The following is a 20233-nucleotide window of genomic DNA, read 5'->3' on the forward strand; positions in this document are numbered from 1 at the left end:
CCTTTCTTTCCTAAAACCTTCTTTCACCGACTTCCCCATACCTCCCCTTTCTGCATCCCTATTTTAAATCCTTCCAGCAACCCCTAATTTCAATTTCTCATAAACACTTTCTTTAACTCTTTTTTCTTTTTCGTATCCAATTGTTTGTCACTGCAATTCTATTTTACATTACCCAAGACATTTTAACATTCATTAATTTTGCAACAATTCTTAAGATAAACTTTAAATTTCTTCCAGTCTTCTTCCACCGTCTCTTTCCCTTGGTCACGGATTCTGCCAGTCATCTCCGCCAGTCCCATGTAGTCGATCACCTTGGTCTGCCATTCTTCCAGTGTGGGTAGTTCTTGTGACTTCCAATACTTTGCTAAAAGTACTCTTGCTGCTGTTGTAGCATACATAAAAAACGTCCTGTCTTTCCTTGACACCAATTGGCCTACCATGCCCAGGAGGAAAGCTTCTGGTTTCTTCACAAATGTGCATTTAAGCACCTTTTTCATTTCATTATAAATCATTTCCCAGAAGACCTTAATCCTAGGGCACATCCACCAAAGGTGGTAAAAGGTACCTTCAGTTTCCTTACATTTCCAACATTTGTTATTGGGCATGTGGTAAATTTTTGCCAGCTTGACTGGGGTCATGTACCACCTATATATCATTTTCATAATGTTCTCTCTTAAGGCATTACATGCCGTAAACTTTATACCGGTGGTCCACAACTGTTCCCAGTCAGCAAACATAATGTTATGACCAATGTCTTGTGCCCATTTAATCATAGCTGATTTAACCGTCTCATCCTGTGTATTCCATTTCAACAGCAAGTTATACATTCTTGACAGATTCTTAGTATTGGGTTCCAGTAACTCTCTCTCTAATTTTGACCTCTCCACCTGGAAGCCAATTTTCCTGTCCCAAGCTATTAAGAATTCACTTCCTCTTTTCAATCTTGCTTAACTGATTACACTTCAAGTCATTTAATTGCGAGCCTGACTATTTGCAACTGCCTTTTTGCCAAGTAACAATACTATTGCATTTAATATTATTGTTTTTAAAGATCTTATGATGATTTATGTAGAAACTGAAGCCTTATATTTAAAGGTCCGGGGGTCCAGCGGTCCCTCAACCCCAAGACCCGAGGGGGAAGAAACGATTCCAGAGACTTCTTGGTCGAAGAAAAGAGATTTATTCAGTAGCTCTGCAAGCAGGGGCTACTGCAACCAGCAGAATAACTTCTGCAAAACTGACTGCGCCACATAGTTTCAAAACAATGATATTTATACCTTTACTTCCCTTTAGCTACGTACCCCTCCCCAGCTCTGTGCGATGCGTGATCGGCTCGTGTGCAATACATTCATTGGTTAAATGTTACATACCTGGGCTCGTGATTACTACACTTCCTTGCTAGCTGCCTGGAACATCTTATCTTGTTTCCCTCTTTCACATCCTCTGAACATTCCTTTCCCTTATATAGTCATTTTCAGCCAAAACTAGTTGGTTAGCTAATGCAGCTGCCTGTTCCCTAATTCAGTATCTGTTCCCTACAAAACGATTCAAATTTGGTTGCACTTCTTGATGTGTTTTATTTATTGCTTATGGTTGCATTGCAGGGGGTTAAACTACATGGTCCTTGGGCTCCATTCCAACTCTACAATTCTCCAATTGCACGCAAATTGTTTCCATGTTGTAAGCCTCCTTGCGCATGGCTTTAACTATGCAACGGACAGCATACGAATAAAATTAAAAGTGAAACGAAATGAGATGAGATGATGATGAAGAAGAAGTAGATATTACTGTATAGGATTATTTTGGTTTATTTTGACGTTGCTTCAGCTCCGCTGGGCTTGAGGGCGGGAGACTGAGCTAAACCCCCGTTTAGAACCTACGACGACCCCTTCCCCTTCGACGCCAAACTACCTCCGAAGGCCTCAGTACCGCACGCCGAAGACTACGTTTCCCAAAGTGCTCCGCTCTCAGCTTAGGGTCGCTCTACCAATTCCGAACTCCCCTTTCGCTCATTCGAGTTCCGTCGCCGAGGAAAGGCCTGAGTCATAGAGGGCGCTGCGTCCGTGAATTGCGAGGAATTGAAGGACGGTCCCTGACGCCGCACATCCCCCGGCCTGAGAGGAAAAGCGAGAGCGAGCTGCCGGGGCCTAGCGATGAGTTACCTCAGCGAAAGCGGCGGGGCCGTTAGGTCCCTCCTCGACTTGTGAGTGGCCGGCGGGGCGAGCGGGGTCTTCACTCGTGCGTCCCCCCACCCACCATGAACCTCTCCCGGCACCAGGAAAACCACCTTATTTCACCTCCATCTCCAACGTTACCCTTATTATGTCCTCCCCGCCTCTTCGTTAACCTCTTTGCTGCCCTTTGTCCGGATTCTGCCCCTGGGATGTGCCAACAAATCAACGAGGAGAAGCGTGCCCCTGAGCGTGTGCAGAGAGCAGTTTTAAGTAGCTGCGCGGAAGAGGCCGTTTCAGCAGGTGCGGCTTGGTCGACAAGCAAGCCTGCTGAAATTCCACCTTGCCTTGAGTAGTGGTTAGAGCCCTTGGGCTAGGGAGCAGCCCGATACAAATTCCATGAGGAGGGAGGGAGAGCCATGTACGGCACCTTGAGCCCCTTGGAGGAAAGGGGGGATAGAAAAATATAATAAATAAACAAACCTGGCTGTTCTTCTATTGAGAAGTGTGACCAACTTCGCCCTGGGACCATTATAGCTGTGCTTTTAATAATACTGTAATATAATAATAATAATATCATTGAGCTGCAAGACTTTCTCGGGTGACCCTGCATTTATCTCATACCTGGAAAAACTTCACCTGTTGGTTTTCCAGCTGTTAGAGATACAAAAAAAAAAAACCTGGTTCCTAAGACTTTGGTCTCAAAATCCTTTAAATAATAAGATCTGAACAAAAATTGGTGAAGTAGTAGAATTTTATTGAAGGAAAAGCATGGTTGAACAAGGATGGGTGACCAATGCAGGCACACCCTAATGAGGAAAAACACAGTTTATATAATCTGCCCCCCCAACCGCCAAAAAGTCCCTACTTTACATGCCCACCATGGAGGAGCATGCAACGTTTACAACATATCGCGTCCGCCTTAACATTTTACCATCCCACTTCCCCATGTTAATCATTGCACAAATATTGTCAAAGCATCTTTACATTTTATATTTTGATGCAAGCAACCCCTTTATTCTTATCTCAAATTGTCCTATTTTGATGTGTTAACCACTCTTTGTTCCATATGCAGGCGTAAGCTAGTTTGTTATCTGATAAGGCTAAGAGGACAAACCCCAAGTTGACCACCAAATATCCTAGCTACAGGTGCGAGCTGCTCTTGAGTCTAGGTTCTTAACAGTGAGCTGCATGACTTTTGCTAAATCTGCATTCCTTATTCGGTGGAATCCCTTGTGGTTACCCTATCAGCTATAAACTATCAAATTCTATGCTCACTATTATCTTAGCAGGCAGCTGCTCTTTAGACCTTTAGACTTTTATGAAAAAGCAAAAATATAGCATCATTAAAAATTGAGAAGTAATGGAAAGGCAAAGAGATGCTTAGAAACATCCTATTCAAAAAATGGCCAAGCTATATATTGTGGTAGGTGTGTCTTAATAGGATCCACTAATAAAAGCATTCTTATAATAAGAAGCATTAATAAAAGCATCCTTATCCTAGGGAAACAATGAAAAAGCAACGTATTTCCCACACCAGCCTCATGTGTCTGTTGACAGCACAAGCAGTTTAACAGAAGCTTAAGAAGTCTGTATGGGGAATAAATTGGGCATAAGTTCTTAAACTGAAACTGTTCTTAACCTGAAGCACCACTTTAGCTAATGGGGCCTCCCGCTGCCACTGCACTGCCACCACATGATTTCTGTTCTCATCCTGAAGCAAAGTTCTTAACCCGAGGTACTATTTCTGGGTTAGCGGAGTCTGTAACCTGAAGCATCTGTAACCCGAGGTACCACTGTACGTGATAAAAATTGTACTGGAAGCAGTTTTGACCTCCCATGTTACTTGTATTCTGAACAATAAAATTTACAGTTGCTTACATAAAAATATTCTGTAATGGATCTGAATAGTGATCCAGCTTTGCAGACAACAGTGGACAGAGAGATGCCTCTAAGAAACTCACAGGCAGAGCAAATTGGAAATAACCATCACAGTTTCTAAATAGGAGATTTCTTTCAACTGGCTACTAGCTATTGGGAGACATTTCTATAAATTTGTCTGATCTCAGGAATCCTTGACACACTGAGTAGCCCCTGAATTCATTTTCATTGTTTGTTTGCTTATATGCTCTTCAAATGTTTTTTCCAGGACGGTTTTCATAATGTTAAAAACACAAAATTTATAAAAAATACGAAGTACAATAATCAAATAATCAAATCCTACAGCATACTTATTTTATTTACAGTATATAGAGATTTCCAAACACTTTTCAAGTGCCTATATAGCATTACTGAGAGTGACTTCCAGCAGAACCTGGGCACAGAGCAGAGGATTCTGGGGGCGTGCTGAAGGGTACCCATTCGTTCATCCAGGGCACTGAGACTCTATAGCACACCCAATACTGATGTGGAAATCGAACTACAGGACAACTTTTGTTTCATGCCTAATGCTCCTCTTCATTCCAAGTGGCTGAAAGAGGTCTTAGCATACGTTTACCAGAGTGTCCTCTGAATATGATACAAAGTGCATAGTAGTTATACAGTAAATGTCATGCACAGTACAGAGATTCACTTCTTCAAATACAGTGGAATATTACCAAGAGTTCAAAGCAGTATTTTAATATGTTGCATAAATAGTTGTTTGCCCTAAGATTTATTTTACATAGCTGAAGGGAAGCCTTGCTTCTGCACATGACTGTGGCATGATGGGAAGCTCTGCTTCTGCACATGACTGTGGCATGATGGGAAGTTTTTGCTTATAAGCTTTGCTTCTGCACATGCTGCACAAACCGTTATAATACTAAGACATTCCCTCATCACCTTAGAATGTTCAGTTCACATTGAGTTCAGGAAAACATACTCTGACCTGTTCTTAATGCATAGTTGACCACATCTATCGGAACGTAATTGTTTAAGTCTTGCTATATCAATCACTAGTTATAATTTAATTAGGAGGTTTTCATGCCTGTATAGTTCTGTGCTCCCTTTCCCAGCCTTTAATCTATTGGTGATTAATGCCTATATGCAACCTTTGCTTTGTACTTGTGTTAACCAATCAGCAATAAGCACATATGTGGCAATGCTGTAATATTCAATAAAAAGGACTCCCCAAGATTTACTCGGGAGATGCCTCCCATATGACACTCCTCACTCGTCTGTTGTTTATTTCAACCCAACACATAGCAATAATTTTGCTTATTGGCAGTCTGCAGTGTTACAACATTTTTGCGCGACTTTGTTCTTGTGACTAAAGCAGTATGTGAATCAGCAATGTCACCCTCACCCTTATTCCATGTCACCTTCACTCTTATTGTTGATCAGAGCAAAGTTCATTATCCTTAATCCTGAAGTCATAATTTATTGATTTCTCTAACTCTGGCTACACGTTGTAGGGGAATTCAGTCACATTGAGCAAACTGCCTTTCAGCCAATGATCATTTTCACTCAGAAGCCCTTGATGAGGAACCTTAACGTTCCCAAAGTGCAGTTTAAAACTATATGTCTCAATAATAATTAAGCTTAATGTGGGGAACCTTAGAACCTTTGATCTTCCAGATGTTGCTTAACTTCAACTACCATCAGCCCTTGCCATGGGCCATGCTTCCTGTAGCTGGTGGGCGCTGTAGTTCAGCAACAAAGGTTCTGCACACTTGCTCCAAGCCATTCAGAACTGAATATACATATATTTGTGATTAGAACTCATTTAAAGTTGTGTTAAATGTTTTTTGATATGAGTAAACTTTGTGAATATCTTTTCCACTTGTTTGTGTATGTCAGGTGGACTTCAACATGTTGGATTCCCACCAGCCCCAACCATCACAGTCAATAGACAGGAGTGATGGGAATACAACAATACCTGGAAGGACATAGGTCCCCTGCCTCTGGTGTATGTTGGGTTGAAATAACGACAGACAGGTAGCGAGTGTCATCTGGGAGGCATCTCCTGAGCAAGTCTCAAGGAGCCTCTTTTATTGAGTATTACAGCATTGCCACATATGTGCTTATTGCTGATTGGTTAACACAAGTACAAAGCAAAGGTTACATTAATCACCAATGGATTAAAGGGTGGGAAAGGGAACACAGAATTGGACAGGCATGAAAACCTCCTTATTAAACTTTTACTAGTGATTGATATAGCATTCATCCGTAGATGTGGTCAACTATGCATTAAGAACAGGCACGTTACGGTGTTTCATGAACTCAATGTGGACTGAACATTCTGGGGTGGTGAGTGTCTTAGTATTAGAATGATTTGTGCAGAACGATTTATGCAGCATGTACAGAGACGAAACTTAAGAGCAAGACTTTCCCAAACATGTCACAGTCATGTGCAGAATCAAGACTTTCCTTCAGGTGTACATCTTTTTTTTTCCATTACCTAATTTTGTACTAGGTGCTAGATACCCCCGCCCCCCAAGAGAAGTCCCTGTTGTTACAGTCTAAGAAATCGTGCTTACATAATTGTTTCCCAAGTTGCCAAGAAAGTGTGTCATCTTATGACTACTTTTTGTTCTTTCCCCTCCTCCCCTCCAGAAGCCTTCATTGCTTAACGAGGAACATATCCAGATATGCGGAAGATATTAAGCCTTTGCCTCCCAACATCAAAGATAAACTGATCAAATCACTGAGTGTCCAAGGGTGGATAAGTGATTCAAATATTAATACGGTAAGGTGGCACTTTGAGCACAACTCTCCACGTTGTCATCATTGGGACTTACAAACAATACATATTTATATTTGCATTTATTCCTGCTGTCTTTTCCATAGTCAAAGCCAAGGCTGTGTATTTGATAGAGCGTTGATTTAGGACCTGGGAAAACAGGGTTCTAATCCAGACTCAGCCATGTAGTTCATTAGTGACAGTGTCCTTTATGAGATGACCTCCAGGAAAGTGTTGGGCTGGATGCAATTCAATGCCATATTTCCTGGCTGTGTGATTTGTGGTGGGGCATTATTTTGGAGTGTAGTGCCCCAGTTCATTATTCATTTCTGCATATTTTAACAATATGACAGTGTATTGTGCCCCAATAAAGTGGTGGAGTTGATGTGATTTAATGTCAGTTCCCAGAGGATGCTGTCCTGGATGTATGGGTCTGTGATTTGTGATGTCCCAAAGCTTATTGATCGTACACCCCTAGTTCTTCATTTGCTGTTGTCATTTGAGGTCACCATGTTCTCATGAGTATTGAACAAACACAAATAATTTGATTGCAGAAAAGTAGTGTGCATCTTGAAAGGGACATTCTTCAGGTCATTGGGATAATATGGGGCATTCTAAAATTTACTTTGGAGTTCAGTGACATGTCAAGTTTTGTTTTGTTTTTTAGTTTTCTGATTGAGCTATATTTCAAATTCCTACACAGATAAGGAGCTAGGAACAAGTAACAAACTTAAGCATCAGAAGAGTTAATTATTATTTCTCTTTCAACAAAACTTGCATTTTTTCTTTAAAAAACAAAACAAAAAACTTGCATTTTCTCATTTGCATTTACCCACACCTGCACCATTCTGCCATTTAGGCTAGTTCCTCTTCTCTTTGGTGCTGAATTTGATTATCTCATATTACCTTGAAGAATGTTCAGATACAGTATATGAAGGAATCTGGATTTGATAGGGACAATCTATCATGAAGTAGAGTTGCATCTAGCAACATTTGCCATCAGCGTAGTATACTCCTCTTCTAAATTGTTACATTAGCCTCAAATGGGAACCATGGCTGAAACCTTTGCCTGAGTTTAAAGTTCTGTTCCAAACATGACTCATCTTCCATATACAGGCCAGTTTCTAATGGCAAAGCTATTAAAATCCGTAAGCTTAAATAAACTGGCAAAATGATCAACCGCTTGCCTAAGGAAAGAGGGCACAGTAATTTTATTATCCATAGAAGAATTCTATTTGCTGACCCCTTGACAAGCTTGGGATACCTGCTAGATCTTCCAGGAGGGAATAAATTAGATGTAATACTGATCTGTTGCTGACAAGGCATATCTGCTATTGTTTTAAATAAATTTGAGGTGATAGAGCAAAAGTTAAAGCTGTGGTAACAAACATGCATTTTGCAGATAGTACTTCAGGGTCTTTTGTGAGTAAGGACAGAAAAGCTCATTAAAATCTTAATGAATATTAAATGAATTTATTATTTATTGGTAGAGTCCCAAGGGCCATGTCAGGGGACTGCCATCGGGGCTGGGGAGAGAAGCAGAGGGATACAGAGAGCCTCCAAGGCTTCTGAGGAGCAGCCCCTCATCGAGCGGTGGGGAAAGCCACGCCTGCAGTGGAGCGGAGGGGGAAGGAGATAGCCAGGCGAGGGGAGGGCTCAAAGATGCTACCAGCTGGCCAGGAGACAGACACGCCATTTCTGTCACCCAGCTTACGCAGAGGGGTGAAACGTAAGGAGGGGAGGCAGAGATTTGGGGTGTCTAAGTTCTTATGTTGGGGAGAAACCGGAAGGGGCCACTCCCGGAACCTGCAAGCGACTAGGACGGACATGAACTTTGTGTTTCTGCACTGTATTTGGTTGGACCAATAAAACCTGTAAAAGACAGGTCGGAGTCCTGCCTGGTTACTCGCGAGCAACCACCACCAGCCCCTGACAGGCCAGATAAAGAAGAATGGAAGATTACATTTGGCCCTCAGGCCTAAGGTTCCCCATTCCTGTGCCGCGCCATGTAGAGCTTGACAAAAATATTTTCATTTTAGGTTTTGCACCCTGCAGTAGAGGCACTCGACCTTCGGGACTGTGATGTTTCAGATAATGCCTTGCAACAGCTTTGTAACTGCAAACAGCTTAAGAAAATCAACTTGAACATTTGGAAAGGCAACAGACTAACAGTCACTTCAGAAGGTTTGTTTTCTATGTGATATTTATTTCAAAGGACAGTGAGAGAAATTAAGTTTCATTCAGGCTTTCTTCTTCTTCTTCCCCAAATAGGATTCTCATTATCATTTTTAGTAAATAAATACCCAGAGGATTGGATTTCCTCCCATACGTCTGCTCTGAAGGCTGTACACATGCTCTTTCTTTGTAGTTTTGAGCTTTTTCATGACTCAGGAAGCTGCCTTATGCTAAGTCAGAGCATTGATCCATCTAGCCCAGAGCACCATCTGCTCTTACTGGCTGCAGCTAACCACGTCATCCCAGCAAATAGCAACCCTGCTTTGTGAGGTGCTTTTAACTGAAGAGGCAAGAGACTGAACATAAGAAGAGTCTTGCTGCTTCAGGCCAAGGGCACATCTTGCCTGGCATCTTGTTCTCCCAGGGGCCAGCCAGGTGCTTATGTGAAGCCCACAAGTAGATGGTTTTGGGCTAGAACATTAGGCAGTTAGAAAGGGAGCTTCAAAAGAAGTCAGAGCTATGGAACAAGCTGCCCTCTGGAGCTGGAGGTATTTAAGCAGAAGCTGAATGTCCATCTCTCAGGGGTGTTGCAGTTGCATCCTCCATTGTGGATCCTGCACTGAGCAAGGGGTTGGATTAGATTGCCTTCAAGGTATCTTACAAGGTTGCAGGGTGTGCTGTAAAGCAAGGGTAAGGAACATCTGGCTCTCCAGATGTTTTTGGACTGCAAACCCCATCATCCCTGACCATTGGCTAGGATGAGGGGGCTTTTGGGAGCTGGAGTCTAATAAGCATCTGAAAGGCTACAAGTTCCCCACCCTGGCCTAAAGGCACATGATACATCAACCTTGCTGAAGTCCAAGTCTGGGAGACCATTTCAGAATCCTATGTGTATCACTTTGAGTTCTACTATAGTAGAAAGGTGGGATATGAATGTAAATAAAGCAAATGAATGTCATTTTAGGTACCGGTCATACAAATAGAAAAGGAAGGATTAGATGAGAACACTTATGCCCATTCACATCAATGGTCATAAGGACACTTAACTCTACAGCGGTACCTCGGTTTACGAACCACCCTGTTAACGAACTATTTGGTTTACCAACTCCACAAAACTGGAAGTAGTGTTCCGGTTTGCAAACTTTACCTTGTCTACAAACGGAAGCCGAATGGTGGAAGGGCACTGGCAGCAGGAGGCCTCATTAGGGAAAGCGCACCTCGGTTTAAGAACGGATTTGGTTTAAGAACGGACTTCAGGAACAGATTAAGTTCATAAACCAAGGTACCACTGTGTACTGAATTGCAACCATTATTAGTAGAGCACAATGAATATACTAATATGATGCCCAAAGTGGCCAGCGTTCAAAAGTTATAAGCCGAATTGATATTTGAGGTTAGTATCCCTCAGGTTTGACTGTAATTTGTAATATTAATGCCCAAAGTGTTTTGATATGTTGCTCTTAAAGTAATAATTTCTTCTAATATGCTGTTCTATTCGAACTTCTGGAGATGAACATGAGAATGATGTGCTTTGTTTATCCAACAGGGGTTGCAGCACTGGCCTTGTCATGCCCTTATTTACGTGAAGTCTCTTTTAAAAGATGTAGCAACATTACAGATAGTGGCGTCCTTGCCCTTGCACTCCACTGCCCGCTTTTGCAAATAGTTAACATAGGTGGATGTTCCAGCATCACAGATACATCACTGCAAGCTCTTGGACAGAACTGCCAATCTTTACATAGTGTGGATTTTTCATCTACCCAAGTAAGATTGTTGGCAAATATATATCTTGTTGGCATAGATATCTTGCAAAATGGCATGATTAAAATGATACTCTTGAGAACTGACTCTTACTTCACTAAATTGCTATTGGTATTTTGAGATACTGTCTTGATAAAAGTGCATTTGGCCTCTTTTGCTTTCACAGTTACCTTAATTTTGCCTAGTGTGGTTGCATTAGATAAAATGAGTGTTTTGAGCCTACCACAGGAAATGTGGACTCTTATCTATAAATTGCAGTGAAGTTTGTTGCCAAAATTGTCATCTGGCTTGTAAATCTAGTGTTTCCCATTTCCCTTCCCCTCCCACCCATTTTACACTTGTAGCTTACGTTATCAGAGTGCAGGTTTTAACTTAATGTAGCTTACATTATCAGAGTGCACTATTAAAATAAATTCAGCAGAGTAAATAATATTTGATTGATATAAAAGTGGAAAACTGATTTGAATAGTTATAGTAAAATTATGCAGGAAACTGTAATATGTAATATGAACCATGGAAGGAGAAGAAGGGAAGACAGTGAGAGCCAACTATTGACGACTGTGGAGAAGAGCCAGAGGATGATGGGTTTACCTGGTGCCTAGATGTTCCTGGAACCTGGTTGTCCATGGTGGTTCTGGTCCGCTCCCTGGTTTTTGAAGGAGGAATGCCCCGGAGGCCCTTCTTAGGGCAGGCAGTGCCTCCTTCCAGGCTCCTGCCTGGGCATCCAACCATGCAGCAGTTGGTAGGCGCATGGTCTGTCTGCTAATATGGGGACAGGGAGGCCTGGCAAGACCGGGTTTCTGCCTGTTTTGGAGGCATGTTGAACTAGATAAGGGCTGGTAAGACAAGGATTCTGCAGTATCACGTAGGATGAGTTTGGGCTTGTTGTGATTATTTGTAGCAGAAACACTACTGCTAAGGCTGCTGGAGGTTAAGGGCTGCTGCATGCACAGCTAATGCAGAGCTAACAGGAGATAATGGGGTTGAGTAGTGCTACTGAATAGTAATGTAATAATAAGAATAATAAGAATAATGTATAGATACAAAATTAAAATAAAAAAAGGAAGTGAAAGGAAAAGAAATGAAAAGATAAGATGAAAGAGGAAACTAGAAGAGGAACTGCAGATAAGTCAGGCTAGGGGAAACCCCGCCAAAACTAGTCAGAATTGACCAGTAAACCAGGCGCTGTGTGGCTGCACTAAGCAAGGTTAATATTTAACAATATGTGAATCTGTGAAAGAAAAGAAAGCACCCAAGATTTATAAGTTGATATATTGGAAGCAATCACACGACATACAATCTGCAGGTCTGAGGCTCAGTCAACTACTGTGTTTTTGGCTCTATAAGACTCACTTTTTCCCTCCTAAAAAGTAAGGGGAAATGTGTGTGCGTCTTATGGAGCGAATGCAGGCTGCACAGCTATCCCAGAAGCCAGAACAGCAAGAGGGATTGCTGCTTTCACTGCGCAGTGATCCCTCTTACTGTTCTGGCTTCTGAGATTCAGGATATTTTTTTTATTGTTTTCCTCCTCCAAAAGCTAGGTGCGTCTTGTGGTCTGGTGTGTCATATAGAGTGAAAAATACGGTAATTCTGTCAGGAGGGGGAGCAATTCATTTATTCAGATGGGGGGAGCGATTCATTGGAGGGAGTAATCAATGCGGCAAAGGCATGGCATAATTAAAATCCAGAAACGTAATTAAGTATAGGTGCAATCAGTGATGCAAGTGCATTAATATAAAGCATAATCAGAGGGAGCAATTCATCACATAACATTAGTGCAGAAAACCAATTAAATAGCCGGTGTCCTTCACGCCATGCTTGGAGGTCTCTTCCATATTGATCCTCTCCATTTTCTGATCAGAACCACTCTTCCTGTTCCTCTCTTTGCTTGTTTGTTTCTTCTCTTTTGACTCTTGCTGCTCTTCAACATACATACATACATATATGAATGAGACATATATATTCCCCATAATTCAGTGCGAAAGTTATTTTTCTAGCTAATTACAGATCAGGAATGTGACTTTTCCAAGGAAGCTCCCTTTTGCTTGGAACTGTCTGCTATTCTTGAATCTTTGTGGGTCTCCAGTTTGAAAGGTAATAAATGGGTGTCTAATGGCAGAAAGGTTAAAAGCAGTTATAAACACAGCAAACCTTCATACAGAGTATCACAGCTTTTGGCTAAATTTAAAAGCGGTTCCTAGACTGGAGTATCCCTTCCAGAAACTCAGAAGAAATGGACGCAGGCTTTAAGTGAAAAGATAGAAAGACTGAAATACAAATGCATAGCCTAAAAAATGAGGAGGCTTCCAAGAACCCCATAAAAATGTCGGAACTCCGCTCGGCCAAGCCGATAAGGCCTCATCTTCCTCCGAGCTGAGCCATTGAAATCGCCTCCGATGTGTTTAATGACCTGAGCCTCAAGCACATTCTATCCAGCAGGGTTACCAGCACAGGGAAGAGACGAGAGGTTTGGCTACATTGTAAAGAGTTTTATTTCTAAACTACGCAGAACAGAAAAGACATCCTCTCTCTATGAAGCAGAGAGCAACTGAACAAAGGAACAAAGGAAACAGGAAACCACTAACGTCACATCCCGTCTCCCTTTCCCATGAGACTGCAAGGTCTCTGGAATGTAAACAGAGTCCTGTGACTCCATGCAGCTGCACAGAAACTAACAGCAAAGCCATGTTTCTTATACACTTTCAGATTACACAAATGATTTCTGAGTAGCCAATCAAATGATTACAACAACTTCCCCATAGGAATTACAACCTATGGTCATAATTCTAAATCAAATCGAAACCCTTATACAGTACTCTTTTTACTAGCCCACTCCAGCCTTCTCATTATAATAATATGTGATCATACATTGTCATCCTTCAAGGTCTACTTTAATTAATATCTAATTAATTAATTATTTACCTGTCTACAAACATCTATTCTTAATCATCCATGATTAATATATTCATTCTCTACATTAACATAAATTCAGTGATACTGTTCCGCCTGGCCGATCTCCTTTCATGTATTTTCAACTTTTAATTCTTTCACATTAGAATACAGGATGTACGTGAAGCAATCTGGTTTTTTCCTTGCTAGAAGGGATTGGTGAGAGTTCATACATGGATTGCTAAGCAGCACCGCTAATATAAAATACTGAGTTTTAACAAACAAAAGAGTGTCCTAACAGAGAGATAAATGGAGATAGGAAATTCTGCATCTGCTTTGCATGCAGAAGGTGTCAGGTTCAACCCCTGACCTCTCCAGGTAGACTTGAGAGAGACTTCTGCCTGAAACCCTGAAGATCCATGGAGATCTCCTACAGTTGTTGGAGAGCCAGTCAGGAGAGAGAATACTGAGCTAGATGGACCAATGGTCTGAGCTGGTATAAGGAAGCTTCCTCTGTTTCTGTTGCTAAGCCATGCTTTGGCTTAGTGTGATGTTTGTACTAAGTCAGAGAAAGGGCTGAAAAAGTGGCATTCTTGCACATATATAATATTTTTCTGTCATTTAAAGAGAATATATTAATTTGGCTTCCATTTGTGTAAAATTCAAGTTTATAAGACATACAAATTGAAGAAAACCAAACTGAAGTTGCTATGGTTGTTGTTGTTTTTTACAGGATTGCTTTAATGTTTTGGTTTTTTGAAGTGGACAGTTACTATAGTTTTATTCAGTGTACCAACAAAAATTCTGATTTTGTCCCATCCAGGTTACTGATGACGGTGTAATAGCACTTGTTAGTGGAATGTGTTCAAAGAATTTAAAGGTAATTTTTCAACATGTTTAGTACAAATCATTATCATTAGTAAATTTAAATATACTATTTAAATTTCTTTATAGAATTAAGGAATTAAATCAGTGGCTATTAGTCAAAGATGACCAGATGCCCTGCTTGTGAGTTTCCCATAGGCATCTGACTGGCCACTGTAGAAACAGAATGCTGCTGGACAAGATGGGACTTTGGTCTGATACAGCAGGGTGGCTCTTACTCATATGGTTTTTTTCCATTATTGCAGGGGTCAGCAAGGCTGGATCACTCCCGCGGAGATCCTCCGTGGGCTGGACCAGTGCATGTCCGTGACCTGGAAATCGCTTCTGCACATGCCCAGACACCAAAAATTGCACCTGCGCAGAAGTGATTTTCAGCATCTGGGCATGCACAGAAGCTATTTCCGGAGCCGTGGAAGAGAGTCCCTGCGCCATGCTGCGCTGGTTTAATGCAGCGCGTAGGGACTCGCCGAGCGGGCGTCTTGGTTCGGGGGCGGCTCGTGGACTGGTTAAATTGCCTCCTTGGGCCGCTTCCGGCCCATAGGCTGCAGGTTGGGGACCCCTGCATTATTGTCTGTAACAGTTGCTGATGCTAGTATTCATTATCCCAAATAGGAGATCCATATGGAACGGTGTGTGAATCTGACTGACATTGCTGTGGAAGCTGTTCTCACTTGCTGTCCAAGGATATACATTTTTCTGTTCCATGGATGCCCACTGATAACAGGTGATTAAAGTGCTGCTTACTAGCTAAGATCAACAATAGATTTTGTCAACCTGTCTGAGCCTTAAGATCAGTCTCAAAGGCACTGCTCACAGACCCACCAGCAGGATCCATCTCACTGGTGGGCACGAGAGACAGGGTATTTTCAGCAGTGGCCCCATATTTTCTTTTAAATGAGTTTAAAGATGTTTTTTATGTTGGTTGGTATTGTGAGTGGACTGGATTTTAAATTAGCTTTGCTCTTTTAAATGGTTTTAAAATATTGCAGTACATGTAATTGTGCATTGGTTTGCTGGTTTGATATATTGTTGCTGCTCTTTTAGCTGTTATATTTCAAATATGTTTTTCATTGCAAGCTGAAGGATAAATCTCTCTTTTCCTTCTAGTTTGAATCCATTTTGAGCAGTTAGAACTCCATATTCTGTATTCACTGTCCCCTCCTAGTAGATAAAAACTACCGTATTTTTCCCTCTATTACACGCAGATTTTTTCTCCTAAAAAGTAAGGGGAAATGTCTGTGCGTGTTATAGAGCGAATGTGTGGTCCCTGGAGCTGACAAGCGCGAGTGAAGGCAAAAATCAGGCAAATATCAAAACGTCCGGAGAAGGGAGGAAAGAGGAAGCTGCTGCTTTCCTGCATTCTGCCTCAGGGTCTTACTGCCCACCCGCTTCTGTTTCCTTACTGTGTTTGCTCAGACGGAACAAAGAGCAGAGAAAACCCCTCCCCTCCAGGCAAGCAGAGTGGAAAACAGATTCCTCTCCGTGCGTCTGGGACTCGAAGGCAACATGCAGGTTGGGGGGGGGGGGGAGAGAGAGAGCTGGTTGGCTTGTGGGGGGGGACGGGACTTTTGCCTTCCTTTCCTCCCTCCGGTAAAACCCCTCTCCTACATTCTTAGCCAGCTGCTTCTCTGCACACCCCTCTCCTTGTCGCTTCTATGTTTTTCCTTCCCTCCCTACTTAAAACGTGGTTCCAATCACGGATCCACATGGATCCTCAGGATCTTTGCATTGAGTCACCCCAAATTCACCATCAGATCACATAGCAATGATCTGATGCAAAAACAGGGCTGCAATGCTGCAAAAACATGGTTACAAAGCACGGATCCACATGGATCCTCAGGATCTTTGCATTGGGTCACCCCAAATTCACCATCAGATCACATAGCATGTCCATGGCTACAGCCTGCACCAAAAAAATCATGCACCCACTGTTTCCTGGGGCTGCAATGGTGCAAAAACGTGGTTACAAAGCATGGATCCACATGGATCCTCAGGATCTTTGCATTGGGTCACCCCAAATTCACCATCAGATCACATAGCATGTCCATGGCTACAGCCTGCACCAAAAAAATCACGCACCCACTGTTTCCTGGGGCTGCAATGGTGCAAAAACATGGTTACAAAGCACGGATCCACATGGATCCTCAGGATCTTTGCATTGGGTCACCCCAAATTCACCATCAGATCACATAGCATGTCCATGGCTACAGCCTGCACCAAAAAAATCATGCACCCACTGTTTCCTGGGGCTGCAATGGTGCAAAAACGTGGTTACAAAGCATGGATCCACATGGATCCTCAGGATCTTTGCATTGGGTCACCCCAAATTCACCATCAGATCACATAGCATGTCCATGGCTACAGCCTGCACCAAAAAAATCACGCACCCACTGTTTCCTGGGGCTGCAATGGTGCAAAAACGTGGTTACAAAGCATGGATCCACATGGATCCTCAGGATCTTTGCATTGGGCTACCCCAAACTCACCGTCAAATCACATGTCTGTGGCTGCAGCATGAAGCACAAAAATGATACATCCACTGTTTCATTCAGATTTTTTTTTCTTGTTTTCCTCCTCTAAAAACTATGTGCGTGTTATGGTCAGGTGCGTGTTATCGAGCGAAAAATACGGTAACTGTTTTAATCAGGACATGTCCTTGTACACTGAAAGAATGCAACAGATAATGGTGAAATGAATGCTAGGCATGGGAATTTCATTTAACCTTAGGTCAGTAGGAGGGCTGATATCATAGTCAAAAGCAGATGTTGGTAGACAAGAAGTAATAGAGCAGTAAATAATAAATATATAGGTAAATGTTCCCTTACCACAATGCAACACAATTAAACTTGTTAAAATGGGAATAAGAGGCATGTTTCTATTTTTCTAACAGTCTTCAGAGACAGAATGGTACACCACTACTCCCTGCTACATATCTTGAAACAATATGCTTATCTCTCCTGTTCTAAAAAAAAAGCCTTAAATTGTCCTGACTCAATCAGTCCACCTTCACAACTTAGCCAAACAAATTACATTCACAGCAAATGCAATTTTAAACAGTTGCTCTTTGTATGCTTGGATATGAGCCAAATACATTCTTGTATAACTTAGGTTTTGACAGTATGCCTGTGTGGCTTCTGGCCAGATACGCTTGTTTATCAGAGCAATTGTTTAATTCAGCTGCATCAGAGACAATCAGTGCTTTTTTTCAAGAAGTTGTTACAGTAAGCGCTACACTTTTTAGCAACAAAAAGAGGTGCCAGTACTGTGTATCCTTGAGTACTCCCTGGGGAAGAAAAAGGGTACTGGATACAATGTTGCTAAAATTATTTTGCCTTGATGCTAGTACATTTTGTTCAATCAAAATTGGGTGTTTTCCACCCCAAAAAGGTGGTTTAAAACAGATGAGAATAAGAACAACAGTTTCAAAGCAACTTAAGTAAAACCCAGAAATAATAGCAAAACAACCACATTGACCTGCTCTAGTGTTAAGATCAGCAGGGGAGGCCCCCTTGGCAGTTCTGCTGCCTGTTGGGTTGAAATAAACGACAGATGAATGGCAAGTGTCATGTGGGAGGCATCTCTCGAGCATGTCTCAGGGAGTCCCTTTTATTGAATATTATAGCATTGCCACATATGTGCTTGTTGCTGATTGGTTAACACAAATACAATACAAGGGTTGCATATAGGCATCAATCATCAATAGATTAAAGGCTGGGAAAGGGAACACAGAACTAGACAGGCATGAAAACCTCCTTATTAAACTATAACTAATGATTGATATAGCATTCATCCATAGATGTGGTCAACTATGCATTAAGAACAGGTCAGGGTACAATGTTTTCATGAACTCAATGTGAACTGAACATTCTAGGAATGTTTCAGCTTAGACCGGTTTGCCAGAATCATGTGCAGAAGCAAAGCTTCCCTTCAGCTGCCCTATGCAGTCTAATAGGCAGTGGTGTGTGAGAGTTGCTTCTCTGTGTTGGCTCTCTGTTTGTGGAATAACCTGCCCTCCTTGTGCTGCATTGCTGTTCTGTGCTGCTGTTTTGTTAGTTTGGTCATTTTATTTTATGTTTTTAATACAGTGTGCTGTTTTATTGTGAGGTTTTTGTAACTCAGTATGGGACCATTCAGTGAAGGGTAAAGTAGGTAAAAACAATGAATGAATGTCTGCAGAAAACACTGGAATACAGTGGTGCCCCACAAGACGAATGCCTCGCAAGACGGAAAACCCGCTAGACGAAAGGGTTTTCCGTTTTGGAGGTGCTTCGCAAAACGAATTTCCTATGGGCTTGCTTCGCAAGACGAAAATGTCTTGCGAGTTCCTGCAGGGTTTTTTTCCTCCCCCCCCCCTTTTTCCCAAGCCGCTAAGCCGCTTATCAGCTGATCCGCTAAGTCGCTTAACAGCTGATCCGCTAAGCCTCTAAGCCGCTTAACAGCTGATCGCTAAGCCGCTTATCAGCTGATCCGCTAAGCCGCTTATCAGCTGATCCACTAAGCCCGCTAAGCCGCTAATAGCGCTAATCCGCTAAGCCGCTAATGGGCTTGCTTCGCAAGATGAAAAAACCGCAAGACGAAGAGACTCGCGGAACGGATTCTTTTCGTCTTGCGAGGCACCACTGTATAAACAACTGAAAACATGTTGAAACAAACATGTCTTAACCTGCTTAACCAGAAGAGAAGAATAAGCTTATTACAAGAGCCTGCAAAGCATTTGTGCAGCAAATAGCAGCATCAATTTACTGATCTGGAGGCCCATTTCTTGTAGAAAGATCTCTGAAAGTCATTCCTTCTTCCCCCTAAATTATTCGTTTGCATTACCCTTCCTACCTAGCATTTTCTTACCCTAGAGAAAATTGAATTGTCCAATGTATTTTATCATCCTTGTTTCCTTGTTTTGCAGATCGTTCTCGAGAAGCCCTGGAACAGCTGGTTGGACCAAATAAGTTTAAGCAGGTTTCATGGACTGTTTATTGATTTTTCTTTAGTTGTTGATGGCATCTCTTTTTCAAGAAATAACCATTCCTGGAACGGCATGTCTCTGGTGTTGTAGAGTGTACTGTCTCCCACTGACATGCCTCGTTTCTGTTTCAACTGCCGTGTTGATTTTCTTGATTAACGAGAATGTTTCTCTTTTTTCCACTCCACATGATGAATTACGAATAGGAAGTTGTTAGTGTTCATATAAGAGCAACAGGTCAGAACTGTAATTCAGGAATCATTATGTTCAAATGTTAAGTTCTGTGGCAGGAGTTAAGTTCTAACAGGAAAATGTGATGTGACAGGTGGTGAGCCAGCAAGACTTGACAGCCACTTTTGCATCTAAGCATTTTGTAAGGTCACTTGCGCAGCAATCACTTTGGGGAGGGTCAGTTATGTTTCTAGGTAGCCAATATAATTGGAGGCATGAGGTTTTGTTTCCTGCATGCTGGTTCTTGTTTTGAAATAAATGCTCCTACCATCTTCAAGTTGTGAATGTATTTTCTTTCATTCCAAAGAATTAATGCATGAGTTTATAGTACTCATTGCTTCTGGTTTTGGGTGAAAAGGTTAACATATGGCTTTGTGCTAATGTCTCCTAGCCAGGATACCACGTTCTGGCCCAGTGAGGAACGTAGTAGTGAAAACAAGAAGGTATACTGCTATCTAGGAATTTGGATTTCTTCCTAAACCCTGTATAAGAGTTGTTTGA

General features: G+C 41.9%; 1 protein-coding gene across 1 annotated transcript; it reads left to right on the top strand.

The window, feature by feature from the left end:
* Window positions 1–1754: 1754 nt before the first annotated feature.
* AMN1 (antagonist of mitotic exit network 1 homolog) lies at window positions 1755–20009 on the top strand. The gene is made up of 7 exons (XM_083572422.1): window positions 1755–2203; window positions 6705–6837; window positions 8871–9015; window positions 10553–10770; window positions 14480–14536; window positions 15154–15265; window positions 19445–20009. The coding sequence occupies exons 1-7, from the start codon at window positions 2154–2156 to the stop codon at window positions 19516–19518; spliced, it is 789 nt and encodes a 262-aa protein (XP_083428548.1). The 5' UTR covers window positions 1755–2153; the 3' UTR covers window positions 19519–20009.
* Window positions 20010–20233: the final 224 nt, after the last annotated feature.

Source organism: Podarcis filfolensis, assembly GCF_964270895.1.
Source record: "Podarcis filfolensis genome assembly, chromosome: 10".
NCBI classification, from domain to species: domain Eukaryota; kingdom Metazoa; phylum Chordata; class Lepidosauria; order Squamata; family Lacertidae; genus Podarcis; species Podarcis filfolensis.

What these genes read in the sequence shown, in the direction of transcription:
- AMN1 (XM_083572422.1), top strand. Translation starts at nt 2,154, where the DNA reads ATGAGTTACCTCAGCGAAAGCGGCGGGGCCGTTAGGTCCCTCCTCGAC. An exon ending in GTTAGGTCCCTCCTCGACTT is followed by an intron (nt 2,204 to 6,704) that starts GTGAGTGGCCGG and finishes CCTCCCCTCCAG; the next exon opens with AAGCCTTCATTGCTTAACGA. An exon ending in TGGATTTTTCATCTACCCAA is followed by an intron (nt 10,771 to 14,479) that starts GTAAGATTGTTG and finishes TGTCCCATCCAG; the next exon opens with GTTACTGATGACGGTGTAAT.